This window comes from Paroedura picta, chromosome 8, assembly GCF_049243985.1.
Source record: "Paroedura picta isolate Pp20150507F chromosome 8, Ppicta_v3.0, whole genome shotgun sequence".
Taxonomy (NCBI): Eukaryota; Metazoa; Chordata; class Lepidosauria; order Squamata; family Gekkonidae; genus Paroedura; species Paroedura picta.
This window is the reverse complement of record NC_135376.1, coordinates 27,224,517-27,244,479: the sequence shown is the minus strand read 5'-3', so window position 1 is coordinate 27,244,479 and position 19,963 is coordinate 27,224,517. Positions and strand designations below refer to the sequence as shown.

Below are 19,963 nucleotides of genomic sequence, written 5' to 3'. Positions count from 1 at the left end.
GTTTGGACCTGCATGGTGATAACATTGGGAGTGATACAGATGCTACCATTGTTTCATTAGAAATTAAGGCTAACTTTGTGATAGACTACTGATAATTATTAATCATAGCATTATCGTTGTACATTTTTTTAGATTAATGTCAAAACATCTGTGCATAGTTTTATGGTTTAGTAGTTTTTATCTTTCTGGAATACACTTAACATGCTTTGTTGATTCTTCTTACTTATAAGGAACCAAAAACAACGGAAGTCGTAGAAAAAAGATGGAAAATAGCATAACCACAATTTCCCGTGAAGAACTGGAAGAACTAAAAGAAGCATTTAGTAAAATAGGTATGTTTCACAGAACTCTTCCAAATGTTTGGAATTAGCATTTTATTAAAGTGGGAGCAACAGGGATTCCAGTTAAGGAGGCAGTCATAACCTTACTTTAGGGCAGATTCTTATCTCCCTTGTTAGCTTATTGAATATACAAACTGAATTATTATTGTTATAAACAATTAAATGTACCATGCAGGCCAAATGTACGAATCCTTAAAACATAAGGTATGACAAAGGTGATTTTCACAAGGAAACAGGTATATATACTTCAGAGCGAAGCAGACTAGGGAAAGATTTGGGAAAAGCCAGGGTAACATAAATACACTACGATGCTATGGAGAAGCAAGAATAAATACTAACAGAATAAAAGAATAAACACTAACCCAAGGTAAATAACCAATGTGGAAATGGCCTGACCTGTGTTTATAAAATATATTTATATATTATTTAAAACATATTGTATACAACATAGTTATAAAAACAATTATAAATAATTTTTAAAAACAGTGCTACTTATAGCTTAATCTAGAACATCCACTGAATCTTGTTCTGAAATCCTCTGTTTCTATGAAATTTCTGCTCCTATTGAAATCCAAAACTGCACCTTTTTAGTATATTCAGTGGAGATTTTACTTTAGCCTGCACCACAATTGTCCAGTCATAAATTAACTCAGGATTACTTTATGCACATTCTGGCAATTTTCACCAAGTTATCTGCGATGGTTCAATGTTGTTGGGAAATAGGCTTTTCCTCTTGGTTTCCTGCAGTATCATGGTGTGCCTCCAGGGGTTTCCCTGACTCTTCCTTGATCTTTCCCAAATCTGCATTACTGTGAAGTTTGGAAAAGATTACTGCAAAGCCTTGATAGCTGCAGAGTGGGCAAAAAATATTGGATTTTCCTAGTCATGCCCACATGAATGCAGTTTCCCCCGCAGTGGCCATTTCTTGTATCCACCAATGGGAGGACTTGGGGTTTAACACTGGCAACAGAAATATCGTTTCATTATATAGATGTAATGCTATAACAATTTGTGTAGGTTGTCTGAATCCCAGCCTTCATTTTTTAAAAACAGTGGTGTGCTGGGGAAGAGAGAGGGAATGCATAATGAGTGGGGCACTATGTACTATACAATTACAGTCACTGCAATAATATAAACTCTTACTAGATGAGTGGGGCAGTAAACTATGGGGAAACCTTCTGCACTGAACCTATGTTGCTACTGTGCTGTATTGGTACTTGTAATAACAAAAGGGAACTGGTAATGCCAGTCCTTGTGTAGCAAATGCCTCTATCAGACAAACCCCCAAATTTCCAGTACAGGCAGCTGAGTATTTAATGTAATGTTTACAGTAGACAAGGAAAATAACTCAAGGAACCCAAAAATATTTGAATCAAGGAATCACAAAGATTTAAAAATGTAAATGTGCAGCCTGATAAATGCAATACCTAGGGAAAAATTAAATATTTCAATATATAAAAACAGATGTATTTATTACAAAAAATACTTTATAAGCTCTCAATAATTAATACTTAAAATCACAAAAAATAAGGCTCAATTTTCCTGGGGAATTTCACCTTCGGACTTCTTTATGCTCTTTTACTTTTGACACCTTTACATGCTGAATTTTTTCTAAATCCCCCTTTTGGGATTTGCCAGAAGCATAGTGGCACCTACAACATCATCTCCCCCATGTCCTCCCATAAACTTCCTATTGGTCTCTTGATTTTGCAAAAAGTATTGTAAACTATTCATCCCCTATTATTTGTCATGACTCTGTGGCTTCTCACTGTATTTAATGGTAAAATGGCTGGGCTGCACTGTGATAGTGATGGCAGCAAAATGAACCCCCTCCAGAAAAAAGACCCCACACAAAAGCCCAATAAGAAATTATTGTCTCTAGCAGGCCTGGAATGTATGCAATATGAGTACATTGCTTTTATTCCGTGTCCTGTCTTGAGGCTTAGAGGGAGAGTTGTGTTGTAAATCAAATCAATAAATAAATGGAATATAGAGAGCAGAAGAGAAACAGTTAAAAGAGAAAAGGAGAGATAGAAAAAGAAACCTTCTGAACCCTGAGTGGTCCCCGGCGTTGAGTGGTCCCCGGTGATAAAAAGGTTGGGGACCACTGCTGTAGGGGACAATTTTGATGGTAAATGTTTCTAAATCATTTATTTATTTATTTATAATTTATAATTGGATTTATATACCGCTGTTCGCCAAAAGGTCTCACGGCGGTTCACAATAAAATATAAAATCATCCTACCTCTTTGTTCTTCATGGGCCTCCCAATTTTACACCTGTTATTCATTCCTCCCAATTTGACTAAAGACAAAGGGCAATCCTAATCAGGTCTGCTTAGAAGTCTGAGGGCATTTCCGCACATTGTTAAAAATAGTGTTAGACCAGCTGAATGGCGTAGTGCTAAATATTAGAGCGCCTCCTGGCCACTCCTCACCTTTTTGCTGTCTCGCTCTAGTCTGCTGCCTTTTTACGCTTTTCACCCTGCTGCTGGAAATGGCGGAAGAGAGAAACGCGGCTTGTACGCAACTCTCTTTTGCCTATCAATCAAGCCAGGCACCAATCCCCATTCTTCATAATTTAAAGGTCCTGCGATGCCTGCTAATCTTTTAAAAATTAATACTTGTCTGTTTAAACGTCTATGCTTAGATGCATAGTGCTTTTTGAACACCACCCCTTATGGAATCACAAGTCTTTAGATACTTTTAAAAATTAATCTCATTCCCTATTTTTTGGGGGGATTTAGGGAAGCATGCTTTGTGTAACAACTCTGAAAAAATACTTTATTTCTGTCATTGCCTGCATCCTTGTGTGCTCAAGGTTGTTCTCCATTTTTAAAAAGCACTTCCTCTCCCCTGTAAAAAGGGAGAGGGAGGCAGGTGCAAGGGCAGGACATTAGAGGCAGAGGTAGCGCTTCTTTACCTCCATACAATTCTTTGGCTGCTGGCCTGCACTGGGGGATAGTGCTTTTTAGGTTGGTGAATCTACTTTTTAGGATTCACCAACTCGCGCTTTAAAATGGCAGATACAGCAAGCAGTTTGCTGGCTGGACACGGGAGGTTGCTGACATCATGCAGAGCAGCCAGAATATAATGACTAAGCATTTCACTATATTTATCACATGCAGAAAAGCCCTCATTTTATTCACTGTAGCTTACTCCCATAAAAGTGATCTTAACTTGCAGTGATGATCTTGATTTCAGATTAATTAATTTACGAAATGAAATAAATGAGATAAATCTGGAAGAGCTTAAGCAAGTAGGTGCTTAAAATTAAGGCAGTAATTGAATTTATAGTTGTTTTCATAGTTGTTTTTCATTTCTTTGTTGATTCCTTGGGCTTCTTTATAGTGGGTTGAGATAAAGTGAAAACAATACAACACTGAAACTGACAATAATTTTAAATATGCAGATATAGACAACAGTGGATATGTCAGTGATTATGAACTTCAAGACCTTTTCAAAGAAGCAAGCGTTCCTCTGCCTGGTTACAAAATACGAGAAATTGTAGAAAAAATTATAGCCGTTACAGATAACAACAAGGATGGCAAAATCAACTTTGAAGAATTCGTATCAGTAAGTAAGAGAGCAATTCTAAACATGTCTACTCAGAATCCTATCCAGGTTTCTCTGATGTAACTTGTTCACAGGAAAGATTGACTACATATTTACTCAGAATTAATTGGTTTAGTATTAATGAGTTATAAATGAACTAGTAATCAAGCCCACTGTATGACTAATACAGCGGGCGCTAGGTACTTACTGTCTTGCGGGTGCTCCATGGCGGCGGGCTGGTGGCGGGGGCTCCCTCGGTCGGCGGGGCCTCCCCCGGGCGGCGGTCTTTCGGCAGCGGCTCCCTCAGGCGGCTGCGCACGACTGCCGGGGGCTCCCTCGGGTGGCGGCCTGACACGGTGAGAGGCGTTTTGTGCCTCTCGCCGCATCAGGCCGCCGGCAAAGGAGCAACTGTGAGTCGCGCTTGCAGTTACTGGGGCTGGGAATCAGATTGTCTGTCCGGAGGAAGGGTCCAATCTGGACCCTTCCTCATCCACGACACATCCCGCCCCAAAACCCCTTACTGCATTATTTAGTCCGCGGCGCCCGCGGCGCTGCGGGCAGTGTTAAGATTATGAGATCATTGCTATATGGTACTTTTAAAAGCATACTGTGTTATATACTGTAGCTTTGATGTACATAACCCATTTCTATGCAACATTTTATGAAGATAATACGTATCAGTCAATCAGGAATTTGAACAGTAAAAGAAAGGATTTTCCTACCATAAGTGTCAGTCAGTGGGATATGGAAGACGCCCACTCCCACTCTGGGAGAAGTGGGGGGAGAACAGGAAGCCCCTCTAAGAAAGGCTCTGGGCAACATAGCTGGCATTGGAAGTAAAGCCATCCTTCCTAGGGTCATGGTCACAGGTATGCCACCAGTGCCAGGAAGAAGGGCAAGGGGAAAGGCTAAGGAAAAAAATCACTTGCTTTGTAGGAGAGATAATTGTTATGGTTGGCCAACTGTTCTCCCTCATGGAAGATGAGGCCTTTCATGGCCTACTGCAGCACTGGCTTCCTGATACACCCCCCACTCTATGAAGACCATGATCCATACACTGCTCTGGTGCTGGATCCAACACACTTCTTCCTCAGAAAGTGCCTATTTATAAATGTTTCAGTAGGGAAGGACAGAGAGTAGAACTAGGGAGCACTGGTGAAGAATTTCAACTGAAAGAAGCCACATAGTTCTCCACCTTAGAGAACAGCAAGAGATTTTTGGCATAGCCTAGTAAAAAATAGATGTAACACTTTAGATAATTAAAGGGGATTATGAGAGAATATGCTGTGGATGTTGTAACTTGTAATATCTGGGAGAAAAGATACCTAAATGATATAGTTGATGGGTTATTATGCAGCTTCTCTATTGATAAAATGTTCATAAACAAAATGTTCATAAACATTTTAAACAAAAAAGTTGCCTTAAGGTAATTTGGGAAGATAATATCTTCATATGTACTTTTTGAAAAATAAAGTATTTTTCAGTCTAATACTGAAAATAATAGACTCCTAAATGTGTGGTGAAAGCTAAGAACGCACAATTTTTTGTCTTTACATAGACTCTATACAGCCTTTCTTACGACGAATTTGTTGCCTTGACCTCACTACCTGCTCTGTGTATGATTTCTGAATGTGTGAAAAGCACATTCTGTTTTGTTCTAGGTTATCCAAGAATTAAAAAGTAAGGATATTAGCAAATCATTCCGAAAATCAATAAACAAAAAAAAGGGAATTACTGCAATTGGAGGAACATCCCCAATTTCAAGTGAGGGGACCCAACACTCTTACTCAGGTAAATAATTTCCCTTTGTTCAGACAAAGCATTCATTCCTGTCAATGTCAAGCCACAATTTATATTTCATACATGAAAACCATGCATCTCTGATATTTAAATGTTGGCCTGTTGGACTTTGTCAAGAATTCTCACTGCCTTCTCTGACAACCTGACTTTTTTGATGGAACAAACAGTGCAGATAAAACAACAGTTAAATGCAAAAATGTACTCTTCCAGAGTTTTAGTTTAGCTTGATACTTAATAGTTTGATTCTTAATATTTATATGTATTCCCTAGTGAATAAGATTGTGCACTGAGAAATTCTAGCTGTTCTGCATGCGTCATTTGTGGCAGAAAGGCAGCATTTCTAAGCAAAATAAAATTCATACAGAAATGGGGAAGAATCATACAATTTAAGACTAACAACATTTTTATTCCAGTATGTGTTCTCATGGGCTAGAGCTAGGGTTGCCAGGTCCCACCAGCAGGGGATGAGAAGGAAGGATTGTCCAATTGAGATAGTGAAACTCCTAAATATTTGGGGTTGGATCCTGGGGGGAGGGGGCAGGAGCCCACTGGGATACAAAGTCACAGAATCCACCCTCCAAAGGATCTACTTTCTCCAGGGGACCTGATCTCTGTATACCCTTCAGCAAATAGGAAAATAATTTTTCTAAACAATTAGTTTTCTTTTAAGCTCCCTGCCTCAACTATATTTCCCCCTTTTAATTTTAAAGATTTTAAAACCTAGTTTTTGTCACAGTTACTACCTGCAGTATAATAAGACATTCCATGTTAATTATCTCAGCAAGACTTGTGACTCCCCACCCATACAAGCATTAACTAGTTCAGCATGTCTAGTGAAGGGTTTCTGTATTTTTCTTGATTAGATTTCATTTAAGGTATTACATTTCAACCTTTATTTCATATCCCCTTGACTCTGCTGTTTTCCCCTATGCTCCGATGTCCAATCACTATATAGTGAGGATCTACTTGTACACCCAAAAATAAGCACTCTAGTTTGTGAATGCTTAAGTTTGAATAAGAGCCAGCTTGGTGTAGTGGTTAGCAGTGCAGACTTTTAATCTGGCAAGCTGGGTTTGATTCTGCACTCCCCCACATGCAACCAGCTGGGTGGCCTTGGGCTCGCCACAGCACTGATAAAACTGTTCTGACCGAGCAGTAATATCAGTGCTCTCTCAGCCTCACCTGCCTCACAGGGTGTCTGTTGTGGGGAGAGGAAAGGGAAGGAGAATGTAAGCTGCTTTGAGACTCTTTCAGGTAGAGAAAAACGGCATATAAGAACCTCCTCCTCCTCCGTGAGTTATCTATTACCTGAATGGGTCAGTACTGGCACTGGCAAAGCTTTCTAGGACTCACTGTTGCTCTACATGAAATGTATACTGCAGAACATTTTTATCATGTGTTCTAGGAGAATAGTATCATCCCACCCTTTATCAATACTTGCCTGTTGTTTCTCATCGTTCAATTGAAGAACGCTTGATAAGCTTTTAAGGAATTTCAGTGATCCCTGGATCATAGTTTTAAAAAACATCAGCATAGAGCTGGGCTATATGCTATACTTATTATGTGACTTCCTCCTCTGCCAAGTAGTCAGAGGGCAAGCAGAAGTGGCTGCAGAGTGCTGCTGTCCACAATTCACTTAGCTACTCACTCAAGCAGGTCCTTTTTGCTTGGGTTAGTGAGCAAATAACATATAGGAGCAGTAGTCCTCATTCACTTGCTTGTCCTCTCTATTTGTGCCACAGACACATCCAGATGGGTGCCTCCTAGACAGCATCTCCCTGAGAGCTCCCCAAAGCTAGGACTAGCCCTAAGAAATCTCAGCAAACAGGGATGATCTGCTCTCATTTGGTGAGTGTAATGTGTAGCCTAACTCTGCTATCAGGAAGACCTCTTTAGTTTAGCAGCGGGAAAATTGTCTAGGAAGATTGTTGTAGAATATCTTTTCTTATTAATTCGCTAGATGATCCTTTCCAGCTCTATGACTGTATGTTTGATGTCCTCACTGCTAGATTATTTTAGAATTTTTGTTGTTGTTTTTTCAGAGGAAGAAAAGGTTGCTTTTGTTAACTGGATAAATAAAGCTCTGCAGGATGACCCTGACTGTAAACATCTTCTCCCCATGGATCCAACAGATGACAGCCTTTTTAAGTCACTTGCTGATGGCATCCTCCTTTGGTATGTTTAGTGTTAAAACTAGTCACACAAAACCTTGTACAAATACTTGTGGCATGATCCAACCAAAATGAAGCGCTTTTAACCCCCATAGCCCCTTTAATTTAAATGGGAGACTTTGGAATCCATAGGATTTATAAAAAATGGCTCCATTTCTGAGGTCTGTGGGTCATCCATCATATTAAAAATACAGGAAATCTAAATGATTTTTGTACATGTGGTTTTCTGATTATATTTCTACCAGGAGAGTTGATTATGGACTTTTTCCTTTTGTTGATACCTATGCCTTTTGCAGTGTCAACAATATTTGAAAAGGAATATATTGTGTGTATTATCCACAAGCTCTAACCTGAATAGCCCAGGCTAGCCTGATCCCATTAGATCTCAGAAACTAAGCAGGGTCAGCCCTGGCTAGTATTTGAGTAGGAGATATCCAAGGAATACCAGGCTTGTTATGCAAAGGCAGGCCATGGCAAACCACCTCTGAATGTCTCTTGTCTTGAAAACCCTACGAATTTGCCATGTCAGCTGTAACTCAACAGCACTTTCTTCTACCATTACCTACAAGCAGAGTATTAAGGACTAATCATGACTGAAATTATGCTTTTGTTGATTTAGTAGCATACACAGATTGCATACACAGATAAAAACATGTGAACAGATAATGCATGTGCTGCAGTTTAAACATGTTTTACTGATTCTGTTTTAGATAAACTGTTCATATAAATTAATTCCTCACATCTACAAAATTATAAGCAGTAAATTATGTTCAGCACTTTAGTATCAAGTTTTCTGTTCTCTAAATTGGTATAATTAGGATTATGTTTCATTTGTCAATAAGCAACATTCTGTGACTAGCAATTCCAAATTATTGTAACACCTTTCAGATTCAATAAATTTCTCTCTGAAGGATTTTAGAGGTGTTTTTATTAGGGAATTTTTAAAAATTCAATTCTCTGATCTGCTGTGTTAGCGCCTTAGAAGACTCCTATGCTGTATAATGTGCTGACCTATATACTCACATATACATTCTTGATTGCTTTAACTTGTTAACTCTTGGTTAGTTATCTCCATTGAAAAGCATTTTATGAGTTGTTAGATCCAAAAGTTCTACCTGTGGATATTCATTTAAGATGGTTAATTCACCGAGTCATGCCTGACCCTTGGGTGACACCCTCCAGCATTTTCAAGGCAGACTCAATACGGGGTGGTTTGCCAGTGCCTTCCCCAGTCATTACCATGTACCCCCCAGCAGCTGGGTACTCATTTTACCAACCTCGGAATGATGGAAGGCTGAGTCAACCTTAAGCCAGCTGCTGGGATTGAACCCCCATCCTCATGGGCAGAGCTTTCAGACTGCATATCTGCTGCCTTACCACTCTGCGCCACAAGAGGCTCTTTTCATAATATTAGAATCTTTTCAATATAATCAAAATATCGGAACACTGATTTTTCTCATATATATGAAGCTGATAATCATTTTTTGAAAAGAAAACTAAATCTTTACCTTTACTCCCCCAGCAAAATGATAAATTTATCCCAACCAGATACAATTGATGAGAGAGTTATTAATAAGAAGAAACTTACTCCATTTACTATCTCTGTAAGTATCATACTATCCAAAAATCTACCTTAAAAGGTGGTTCAAATGATAACAGGTTAAGCTTTGAGACATTATTTGAAGCTTAAATATTTCAAAGCGATAAGATGATAGCAACAGTTCAGTTTCTGGTTACTTAAATATTTCTGTGTTCTTTGAAATCTATATGTAAACAGAATTGACTGAATCTCAAATTATGGATTATTTGTTTCTAGGATTATGGATTATGGATTATTTGTTTCTGCACATATTTTTGCAAAGCTACTGTATGTCATTTGCAGTATGCAGCTTGAAACACATTGCTCTAGTGGCACTTTTGTTATGAGCAAAGCACACATTGAAAATAAGCATAATGAAGAACATATGAGTAACAATAGCAGGGAGGGCTTTTTCCGGTTCAGTAGCTTGGGGTACTAGTTTCAGAGGAAACAACTGTAATGCAGTAGTGCATGCACTGTTCACTTATGATGTAATTAAATGCATCCTGAATGATATATTTCATTCCATATCCATCTTTGCTAGAATTTGTAGTGATGAAATCTGTCCCTTATTTATTTGCCAGGTTTTAATTGTATATTTCTTATATTTAAATGTTAGCTATCTTTATGCATACATTAGTGCACAAACTTCCATTTACATTTCTTGTTCTTTTTCCCTATAGGAAAATCTAGATCTTGCACTGAATTCTGCATCAGCTATTGGTTGTACAGTAGTCAATATTGGATCACAAGATCTAAAAGAAGGGAAACCACATTTGGTGTTAGGACTGTTATGGCAAATTATTAAGGTTGGGCTTTTTGCAGATATAGAAATCTCCAGAAATGAAGGTATTGCACATTTTTGAAACCTTGACATCCATTTTGTTGTTGTCATTGTTCTTCTTCTAGTTTATGAACAATTAATGCAGTTTAAGTTTTTAAATAAAACTAAAGATTTTTTGAAAACTTTTTTATAGCTCTTATTGGTTTGCTAAACGATGATGAAGAATTAGAGCAATTAATTAAACTGTCTCCAGAAGACCTCCTGTTGCGTTGGGTTAACTACCATTTGGACAATGCTGAATGGAAGAGAATAAATAACTTTAGTCAAGATATTAAGGTATCTCTTAGTTTGTCTGTCTAATAAGTAAAATTAATGTAATGGTTTGGAATCAGAAGCTTTTAACCAAAACCAAGTAAAGCCATCAAAGAAATCTTGTTTGTAACTGCATTTTAATCTAATGGCTGTCTTCTCACATTAAATGTAATACTGTATTGTACCCAGTGTGAGAATCACATGGACTGTTTATGCACTGGAGGTTTCGTGCCAGGCTGCAGGCTGGAGTTTTAGTCATGGCAGGTTGCCCCTCCTCTTCCTGCACCCACACGGGGGAGCATTTAGCCTGATGCGCCTCATCCACCCCCGATTTGTGCTCCTGCATGGGAGCTGGGGCAGTGAAGTTCCCAGTGCATAAACGGTCATGGAGAGCAGTTTACTATCCCCCAGCAGCACTGAGATGGGAGCTGTTGACTTTAGCTTGTTGCTTCCATGTAGTGGTTGCAGAACCTACCACTAGCCAATTGGCTCAGGCTGTTTGGCTTGTGGCAGGGCCAGATAGGGTATACCGGAGTGAAGACTTTTTTTGTTTGGCTCATTCCCGAGGTTAAAAAAAGAAACCAAGTTCAGAGAGGGCACAGTTTTCTCTTCACTCAGGACGTGGAAGGGATGTCAGGGGGGGCAGCAGATGATGTTGAGTCTGTCAACCTGGTGGAGGAGCTTACTTTTATAGGCCTTGTGGAATTGTGTAAATTTAGGAAGGGCCCTGATCTCTGTGGGGGGCTCATTCCAGCAGGTGGGAGCCAGGATAGAGAAGGCTATGGCCCTAGTTGAGGCCAGATACACTTCTTTGAGACCAGGGATCACCAGCCAATTGGAGGTGGCAAAACATAAGGCTCTTCGGGGGGCATAGGCAGAGAGGCAGTCTGTGAGATACACTGGGCCCTGACCGTGTGTGACCTTGAAGGTGATTTCCAGAACCTTAAGCCTGATTCGGAATTCAGCTGGGAGCCAGTGGAGTTGTTGGAAGGCAGGCCAGATGTGGGACCTCTATGGTGTATTTGTGAGGATCCTAGCCATGGCACTCTGGATAAGTTGTAGTTTCCGGTTCAAAGTTAAGTACTGAGCCCTGTAGTACTCCTCTGCTCACATCCCTACATTCTGATGAAATATGATAGTCCAAGGCCATGAAGGGTCTTGTATGTGATACTGGATTAAATCTGGTAACTGATGGGCAGCTGAGTGACCCCAGAATGAACAGGGTATACATACTTTGCATCGCTACTGAAAGTAACTGAGCTGCAATATTCTGTACCAGCTGGAATTTCTGAGCTGACTTCAAGGTAGACCCATGTAGAATGCTATACAATAGTCTAGTCTTGTTACTGAGGCTTCTATACATACTCTGATGCGGCACCTGTCTTGTGGAATGTTCTGACTGAGGAGGTCAAGAAGGCTCTTACACTTCTGGTTTCCTGCCAAGAATGTGAAACAGAATATAATGGCAATAGTTTTTTTTACAATATAATGCTTCAAGAAGGTGCTTTTATAAAATAATGGATTCCTGGAGAGGATGTAGACAAACTGGAGCGCATCCAGAGGAGGGCAACACAAAATGGTGAGGGATTTGGAGACCGTATGAGGAAAGGTTCAGAGAGCTTGGTCTGTTTAGCCTGGAGAGAAAATGACTAAGAGGTGATATGATAGCCATCTTCAAGTACTTGAAGGGCTGTCACATATAGGATGAAGCACAGTTGTTTTCTGTTACCCCAGAAGGTAAGACCAGAACCAATGGGATGAAATTAATTCAAAATAATTTTCAGCTAAATATCCGGAAGACGTTCCTGACAGAGTGGTTCCTCAGTGGAACAGGCTTCCTTGGAAGTTTTTAAGTAGAGGCTAGATAGCCACCTCACAGAAATATTGATTCTGTGAATTTAGGCATATTGTAAGTGGCTGGCCAGAGGGGAGTGTGTCCATGCTTGGCTCTTGTGGCCCTTTCTAGCATGCCTAGGGAAATGCCAATTGCCACTTTGGGGTCAGGAGACAAATTTCTTCTAGGCAGATTGGCCATGGATTCTGTTTATTTTGGTGCGTGTGGAGGCATCATCTGGATATGGAATTGGCATCACAGTGGTGGGCAGGTAGTTGTGAATTTCCTGCATTCACAGGGGGTTGGACTAGCTGACCCTGGAGGTCCCTTTCAACTCTATGGTTCTATGACTTGGCCACTATATATCTGTTTGCTGTATGTATTATTCTGCTCCTGCTGCATTATCTTCTAATTATGTAATACCATTTTCCATATTGTTTAACATATAAACTCTAATACTATTTACTATGTTTCAAGTTTCTGTGATACTCTTGGCTTCATTGCTTATTAGTCATCACATCCTACAGAATACATTGCTATACACTGTGTAATATGTCTGAGTAAGAAAGGTAGATAGTAAAAGAAATAAAATAAATAAAAATGTATGAAACACAGTGTCTTTCTTCCACTGTATGGGAGTTTATTGCTAAAAAAAGTCCTATTTCTGGTATGACTGCTGTCTTTTTACTTCTTCCATTTCCTTTCAATGAAACAAATGAAATATCTTAATCTTTATGTTAATATCTAAAGCTAAAGCATACAACTGCAGCTATTGACAGAGTAATTCACTTTTCTCCCATGTCTGCCATCAATATATATTGAGAACTCCTGTTCAATTTTTCTATTATTTGTTTCAGGACTCAAAAGCATACTTTCACCTGCTTAAGCAAATTGCACCTAAAGGAGACAACAGTGGGGAGACTGCCATTGACATAGATCTTTCAGGTCTAAATGTATGTGTCTATATGTATAGATATTGAAATATGGTTGTATCCAAAGTATTTTTATCAACAGAATAGATTGCTCATGCCTCCTTACTCCCATTGCAGCCTCCTGGTCTCCCTGAAATGTTGGTCAAGAACAGAGGTCCCTCAGGAACAGTATAGGGGGTGAACTGGGTGTCTAAGAGAGAGGAATTGAAAAAAATCCCCCCTTTCATTTCAGTCAAATCTAACATTGGCCATTAGTCATCATACACAAGAGCAAAATGTAATCCTAAAATGTGAATGTATGCATATATCATAAATACTTGTAAAATTGCCCTGTGTGAAGTGCTGTTTTGAGATCTACAGTTTTCCGTGTGTGTGTGTGTGTGTGTGTGTGTGTGTGTGTTTTGGAGGTGGGAGCATTCAGTAATAATATTCTGTGCTTGATTGGTAAAGGTTATGCACCTTGATCTAGAATACAACAATCAACTTATAGGTCTGCTGTTCCAGGAATCCTCCTGTAGTATAGTACTTCGAGTATTTTAACAAATTCTCTTGTCTAGTTAGAAAGGCTCAATTGATTTTGGATTGAATTGATACCACTTTTAGAAGCCTCCTTTACACTATGAATAAGGGGTTATGATAACTCTGTAGTAGGAATGCCAGCTTCCAGGTAGTACTACTACTAATCTACGAACTATAGAAATCAGTTCCTCTGAACAAAATGGATGTTCTAGAAGGTCAGCTCCTTGGCATTGTACCCTGAGGCCTCTGTCCTCCCTAGGCTTCGCCTTCGAGTCTCCAGGAGTTTCCCAACCTGAAGCTGGCAACTCTACCTGCCCGCCCACCCAATACCCTGGTGGTGGCTAGGGAGGACCTAGCAACCCGACTCTGTAGACTGCCATTATAAAATTAGCTATTATTATGTGATTTTTTTATTACTGGAAGTTCTTAGGTTTAAAAGCTTGGGTTTATTCTTTCAGTATTCCTGGCAGGTGTGAACTAGTTTCATGGGATGCTTTTTATTTAAAGTCTGCCTCCCACCTTGCTGGATATTTTCTTGGATATTGCACTGTGCTTTTGATAGCTTTTGTTTTAAGTCATAGCTTGTGGATCACCAACTGTATCTATCAGGGTGCATATTAAGGCCCACAACATGCTCAGTAAACTTTGTTTTTGCTGCCTGCCTGAAACTGCAACATCAAGGATATTAAACAGAGGTCACTAATGAATGGCACACAGGCTACATACAGCATAGAGGGTGGAGTTGTGAGGAGTTGCTTTAAATGGTATTCTATATAATGCAATTTGCTTGTAAAACTATTTTATGAATGTATAAATGTTAAATGAATCTACTCAGAAGATAAAAAGAATAAATACTGTAGAGTTTCTAACAGAACAAAATATTCCAGGAATATAAAAATTTAAAAGTACCATACTTTTGTAGTTTGTACAGTCAATAGTAATGCTGGAATTGCTAGTGTTATCCTGGTCACATCCTGTCCTCTCAGAAATTCCCAAGTATTATCTTCAAGCATTAAACAATAACAAGATGTCATACTATAAGGTTCTGAACTGAACATTTGTTTCCAAACCTCTGCTTTGCAGCTTGATCCAGAACTGCATTATTTATTTATTTATTTATTTATTTTTATTTATTATATTTATATACTGTCCTCCCCTCAGGTTCAGGGTGGTTTACATAAAACATAGAAAATAGTACACGATACTTAGTTTTCTAAAACAACAACAATATTAACATTAATAACTTTAACAGGTGCAAACTGGTCCAAGGCAGGACGCATGGATGGATTTCTCTGGGAGAGGGAGCAGGGGCCCTGTGGATGTTGCTGGTTTCGCTCAGTCTCAACCAAATGCCCGGTGGAAGAGCTTCGTTTTAGCTCTGTTAGGGTCCTGCTCTCCTCCTGGAGCTCATTCCACCAGGTAGGGGCCAGGATAGAGAAGGCTCTGCCTTTGGTTGAAACTAGGTGGACTTTTTTGGGCCAGGGATCATTAGCCAATTGGTGGTGGCGGACTGCAAAACTCTGTGAGGGGCATAGGCAGGGAGGCAGTCCCTCAAGTACACTGGGCCCTGAGCACGTATAGCCTTAAAGGTAATTACCAGAACCTTTAGCCTATATGACCTTATAGGATTATTCAGAGAGGCAAACTAATGCAAAAGGTTAACATTATTTTTGAAAGTACATATTTTTAACCTTTTGTTCTTTTTAGGAGAAAAGTGATATGAAGAGGGCTGAATATATGCTTCAGCAAGCAGAGAAACTGGGCTGCAAACAGTTTGTGACTCCAGCAGATGTAGTTGCAGGCAATCCTAAACTTAACATGGCCTTTGTTGCAAATCTCTTTAACACATACCCTGCCATGCACAAGCCCGAAAGCACTAATTATGATGTCAATTTGCTAGAAGGTGAGTTGTCCAACAAATTCTGCTGGTGATATTAGATAATATCTAATTTGTACAAAACAGGACTTGACTGCTGAATTAGTCACACAATTGACTAAATTCCTTCAAACTATAATATAAAATGGTTTAAAACATTGCTTACTGTAGATGTCATCTTGTAAAACTGAAGAATGCACAAGTAATATTGGGCTAGTCATAGTTCCCTAGGTATACTCTCCTAAGATCCTTCTACCCAGAAATAAATTTCCATTAATTACAAAAAACAGGTTTAAGAGGCCTGCTAGATCAGACCACGGGGTAATTCAATCTAGAATTCTGTTTCCCATACAGTTTGTCCACCAGGAATTGAATATTCAGAGGTACTGAATATTCAGACCAATATGGAGCAAGGCTGCAAAAACTCTTATAGGCTCTGAACAATTCCCATTGCTGCCTTATGTAGTGGAGGAAAAAAAGAAGGAAAGGAAAAAGAGAAAAGGGGTTATGCAGACAGAAAAGTGAAACAAGCTTCATTTAACAACTTTGTTTCTTCTCCTCAGCACCAAAGACAGATCCCCTTCCCCAACCACCACATGCTATGGGGGACGAAAGATACAACAGTGCTGAAAGGAATAGTGCGGGGAGGGAAACCTCTCTAGGAATGCTGATTCTTTCACTTGTGCTTAATAGGAAAAGCTAGTAAGGCTGATTTCCACAAGCAGAAAAGGCCGGGATGGCGTCAATACAGACCTGGGGCTAATCCCTGTGTCCATATGTCGTCACTACCAGGCCGTCGCCCTCCCAGACCTGGCATGGATTGGGCCCCAAAAGCCTGTGCGGCAGAACTTTCCTGCAGTTACTGTGTTTCCCAGGGGGACATATTTCAGCAGGAAACTGGATGTTTTGGAGGGAACACAGCAAGCTGAGGAGCATACAGCTCTACAGCAGCACAGTTGGCTGCCCGGAGTGGTGCTGCTGGTGCAGAATCGGCTTAAGTGATCTTTTGTTGCAGAAGAGTACTTGCTATGATTTCAAGTGAAGCAAAGGTTTAAAATGAGTGATTTGAACACATAAAACTGGCTCATCAAGGTCAGGATTGCCTACTCTGACGTGCAGCAGCTTTGTGCGGTTTTAGATAGAAATCTTTTCACATTATCAAACACTTGATCCTTTTAATTGGTGATGCTGCAGATTGAACCTGGACTTTCTGCATGCAAAGCAGATGCTCTACCATTGACTCACACCCCTTCCTGTAGATTCCTGGAGATGCTTCTAACTGCTGCTGGTGTCCCAAGCACTATACTAGCTTTTCTTCTGATCTTCCATGGGAGACTACTGCTTAGTTCTGTTTTGCTATGATAGCCAACAACCATTGGCACCTACCTTCCCTTAATTTGTTGTCTACCGCCCATCCATTTTTTAGTACTTAGTTTGTATTCTTGGAAAACTACCGCCCAGAGTGGCAAAGAAATGGGCGGTATAGAAATCTGGATAAATAAATAAATAATAGTAAAATGTTCTATTGATAGTCATTTAATCAACCTTATAAGCTTCCTTATTTCATTCATTCCTTTTATTCATTCTTTCAAATATTATTATATGAATAGTGACTACATTTGTTTCTTGGTAGTTATGAGAGGTCATAAACTGATAACATAATTTTCCTGTTTTTCTTTATGAAATGCAGATTTGACCCCTCCTAATATAGGTACAGTATTTAGTATTTTTCTGTAGCCTGTAAATGTGTTTCTCCTGAGACTTCAGTTTTTTTCTTCCTATTACTACTACAACCACTTTCTTCCTAATTGTTCTCCTGCATAGGTTATATATTGCTATTATTTTAATATGCCGTTAGAATGAAGAAAAATATTTATAACATCATGTATTCACATTCAATGAAAGGGTAAAGTGTAATTGCTCTCTTGACTTCAGCTAATGGCCTTGCTTCCATAATTGATTTCTTTAGGAACTTTGATGGAGCCTCAGAATTGTACACTGAATGACCATCAAGATTGTGAAAATATAGGCTTTTCAATCAAAAATTCACTGCTGCAGGTTTTTAGCAATAGGAAATCCATTGAACAGAGCAACATCCTTTTCTCCCTTGAGACTAGCTTGAAATCTTAAAGAGAACACTTTTAAAGTTACAGCATAACAACAACTATTTAAATTCTTTTTTTGGAGTCCATTGGCATCTTTAAGATCAACCAAGTTCTATTCAAGATGTAAGCTTTTGTGCACACAAAAGCTTATTCCTTGAATAGAACTTGGTTGGTCGTAAAAGTGCCATTGGTCGTAAAAGTTGCTTCAGACTAACATGGCTACCCACTTGAATCTGTTTAAATTCTTGTGGTCCTAAGTTTTTAATTTGGCCATATGCCCTGTATAAATGTTGTAGCCTCTAAGACATGGAGGATTCTACTGTATCTTCTTTCCTATATTATGGATTTTAATAAAAGCAACTGATTGCGGGGGATGTGGATATCAATAAACTGGGAACACTGATAGTGGAACTACTTAATACCAAATAGTATATTTTCCAAGAATTGAAACTGATGGCCAATTTCCATAGGTCATGCTAGTGAATTAATGTTTAAAATGTATATGATAAGGGACAGAGAACTGCCTAGTCATGGAGAGCTACTGTAGCTAAATAAATTTTGCTAAAATAATGTTATTGGACATATAGAAATATATGAAACTGTCTTCTACCAAGCCAGACCATTGAACTTTCTAGTTCAGTATTGTCTATACTAATAGATACCAGCTCTACAAAGTCTCAAGCAAAGAAAGGTTTTCTCCATCTACTACTTGACTGACCTAACATGGAATCTTCTGCACACACAGAGACTCTCTGTAATTTAGCTATAGCTTCCCACTAAAGGGAGAAAAACTATGATAAAAAATTCTATCCAACACTTCTAATTATATTGGTATACTCCCTTCTCTATTTGCTTATTCTGTCTGCATAATAAATTGCTGCTTAATTTAGTGATCAGAAAAGAAAAATGCCACAGATGTTGCTATCTCAATGATTCTCGGGCCCAATTTCTATTGGCTTCCTAGTACTTTGTTCTCAGAATGTAACTTCTGAACAAGGAAAAAGAGTATGGGATGAGTGGTGTACATCATGAAAAGTTGGCCAGTTTTCAGTCATCTGAAAAGCTTAAGCACAATTATATCACAGCACTGAATTTTATTTAGAGTGGCATATTAAATACAATGTGTTATTTTTAGTTCTTCAGTTCTTTCTATTCAGGAGTGCAGTCTTTCAATTTGCATGTTATTACTCCTATTTGTTTGGAGTGGATTTTTCTGGTATTGCTCAGCATGCCGTTTCAAATTATTATTGTGAATTAAGTTGCTGAATATTTACTTTGGCATCTATTTCTGTAGTAAGCTTTCCTGGAACCATCCGATGGTTGACTTGAAATATTCACATTTCAATTAGAATTTTTTAATAATCTCAAATGAATCAAAAGAATTAGCAATTTCTATATTCGGGTCCAGATTTGACCAATATATAGCTTTGCACTGTAGCAAAACTTTAGATAAAATAATTCCTCTCCCAATCTGAGAAAAATAAATAATGTTAAACAATTCTTCTCACAATGAAAATCATATTCCTCAGCATTAAAAATGGTAACAACCAAGTATTTGGTATTTAAATATGCATTCATTTTATCCTATCTTTTTTTTTAAACAGTCCCAGTATAGGCTTAATATCCTTAAACAGAAAGAGGCACTATTAAAGGTGGTTTCTCATTCTAAACTCACTGATTATTTTCTTACTGAGCTAATGTTCTAAAATGCAAGAAATGTTGAATTGTCAAGCAACAGTGGCACTAGTGCTGCGCATATCTGATGGGAAATGTTTTGTGAAATGGAAAGAAGCCACATTCCTACCAGTTTTACCATATCACAGTGCTGGTAATAGTGTACAGCTTTTGTGTTTACACACATGCAGAATAAACATATAATGGACAATATTTATATATTTCATTTATACCCTACCTTTCTCCCCAATGGGGATTCAAAGCAGCTTTATGTTCTACTAATGTACATAAGGCAACTAGTGTGATAACAGTGGATTAAGTAGTGGAGTTGGACCATGGAGAACTGAATTCAAATGCTACGTGAAGCTCACTGGGTGACGTTGCACAAGCTTGTCTGTCAGCCAGACCTGCCTCAAGGTGATGGTAAGGAAAAAATGGGGCAACCCCATGTAAATGGCTAGCCTAACCTCCTTTAACAAGAA

General features: G+C 38.9%; 1 protein-coding gene across 1 annotated transcript in view; it reads left to right on the top strand.

Annotated features, from left to right (window-relative positions):
• The window catches only part of PLS1 (plastin 1), a 52,154-nt gene that overhangs the window by 17,530 nt on the left and 14,661 nt on the right, over nt 1-19,963 (top strand). The window contains exons 2-10 of the mRNA XM_077348766.1: nt 231-332; nt 3,753-3,916; nt 5,557-5,686; nt 7,738-7,870; nt 9,389-9,470; nt 10,129-10,294; nt 10,423-10,565; nt 13,233-13,328; nt 15,534-15,729. Coding sequence (XP_077204881.1) covers nt 263-332; nt 3,753-3,916; nt 5,557-5,686; nt 7,738-7,870; nt 9,389-9,470; nt 10,129-10,294; nt 10,423-10,565; nt 13,233-13,328; nt 15,534-15,729 — 1,180 coding nt within the window. The 5' untranslated portion in view covers nt 231-262. The remainder of the gene's footprint in view (nt 1-230; nt 333-3,752; nt 3,917-5,556; nt 5,687-7,737; nt 7,871-9,388; nt 9,471-10,128; nt 10,295-10,422; nt 10,566-13,232; nt 13,329-15,533; nt 15,730-19,963) is intronic.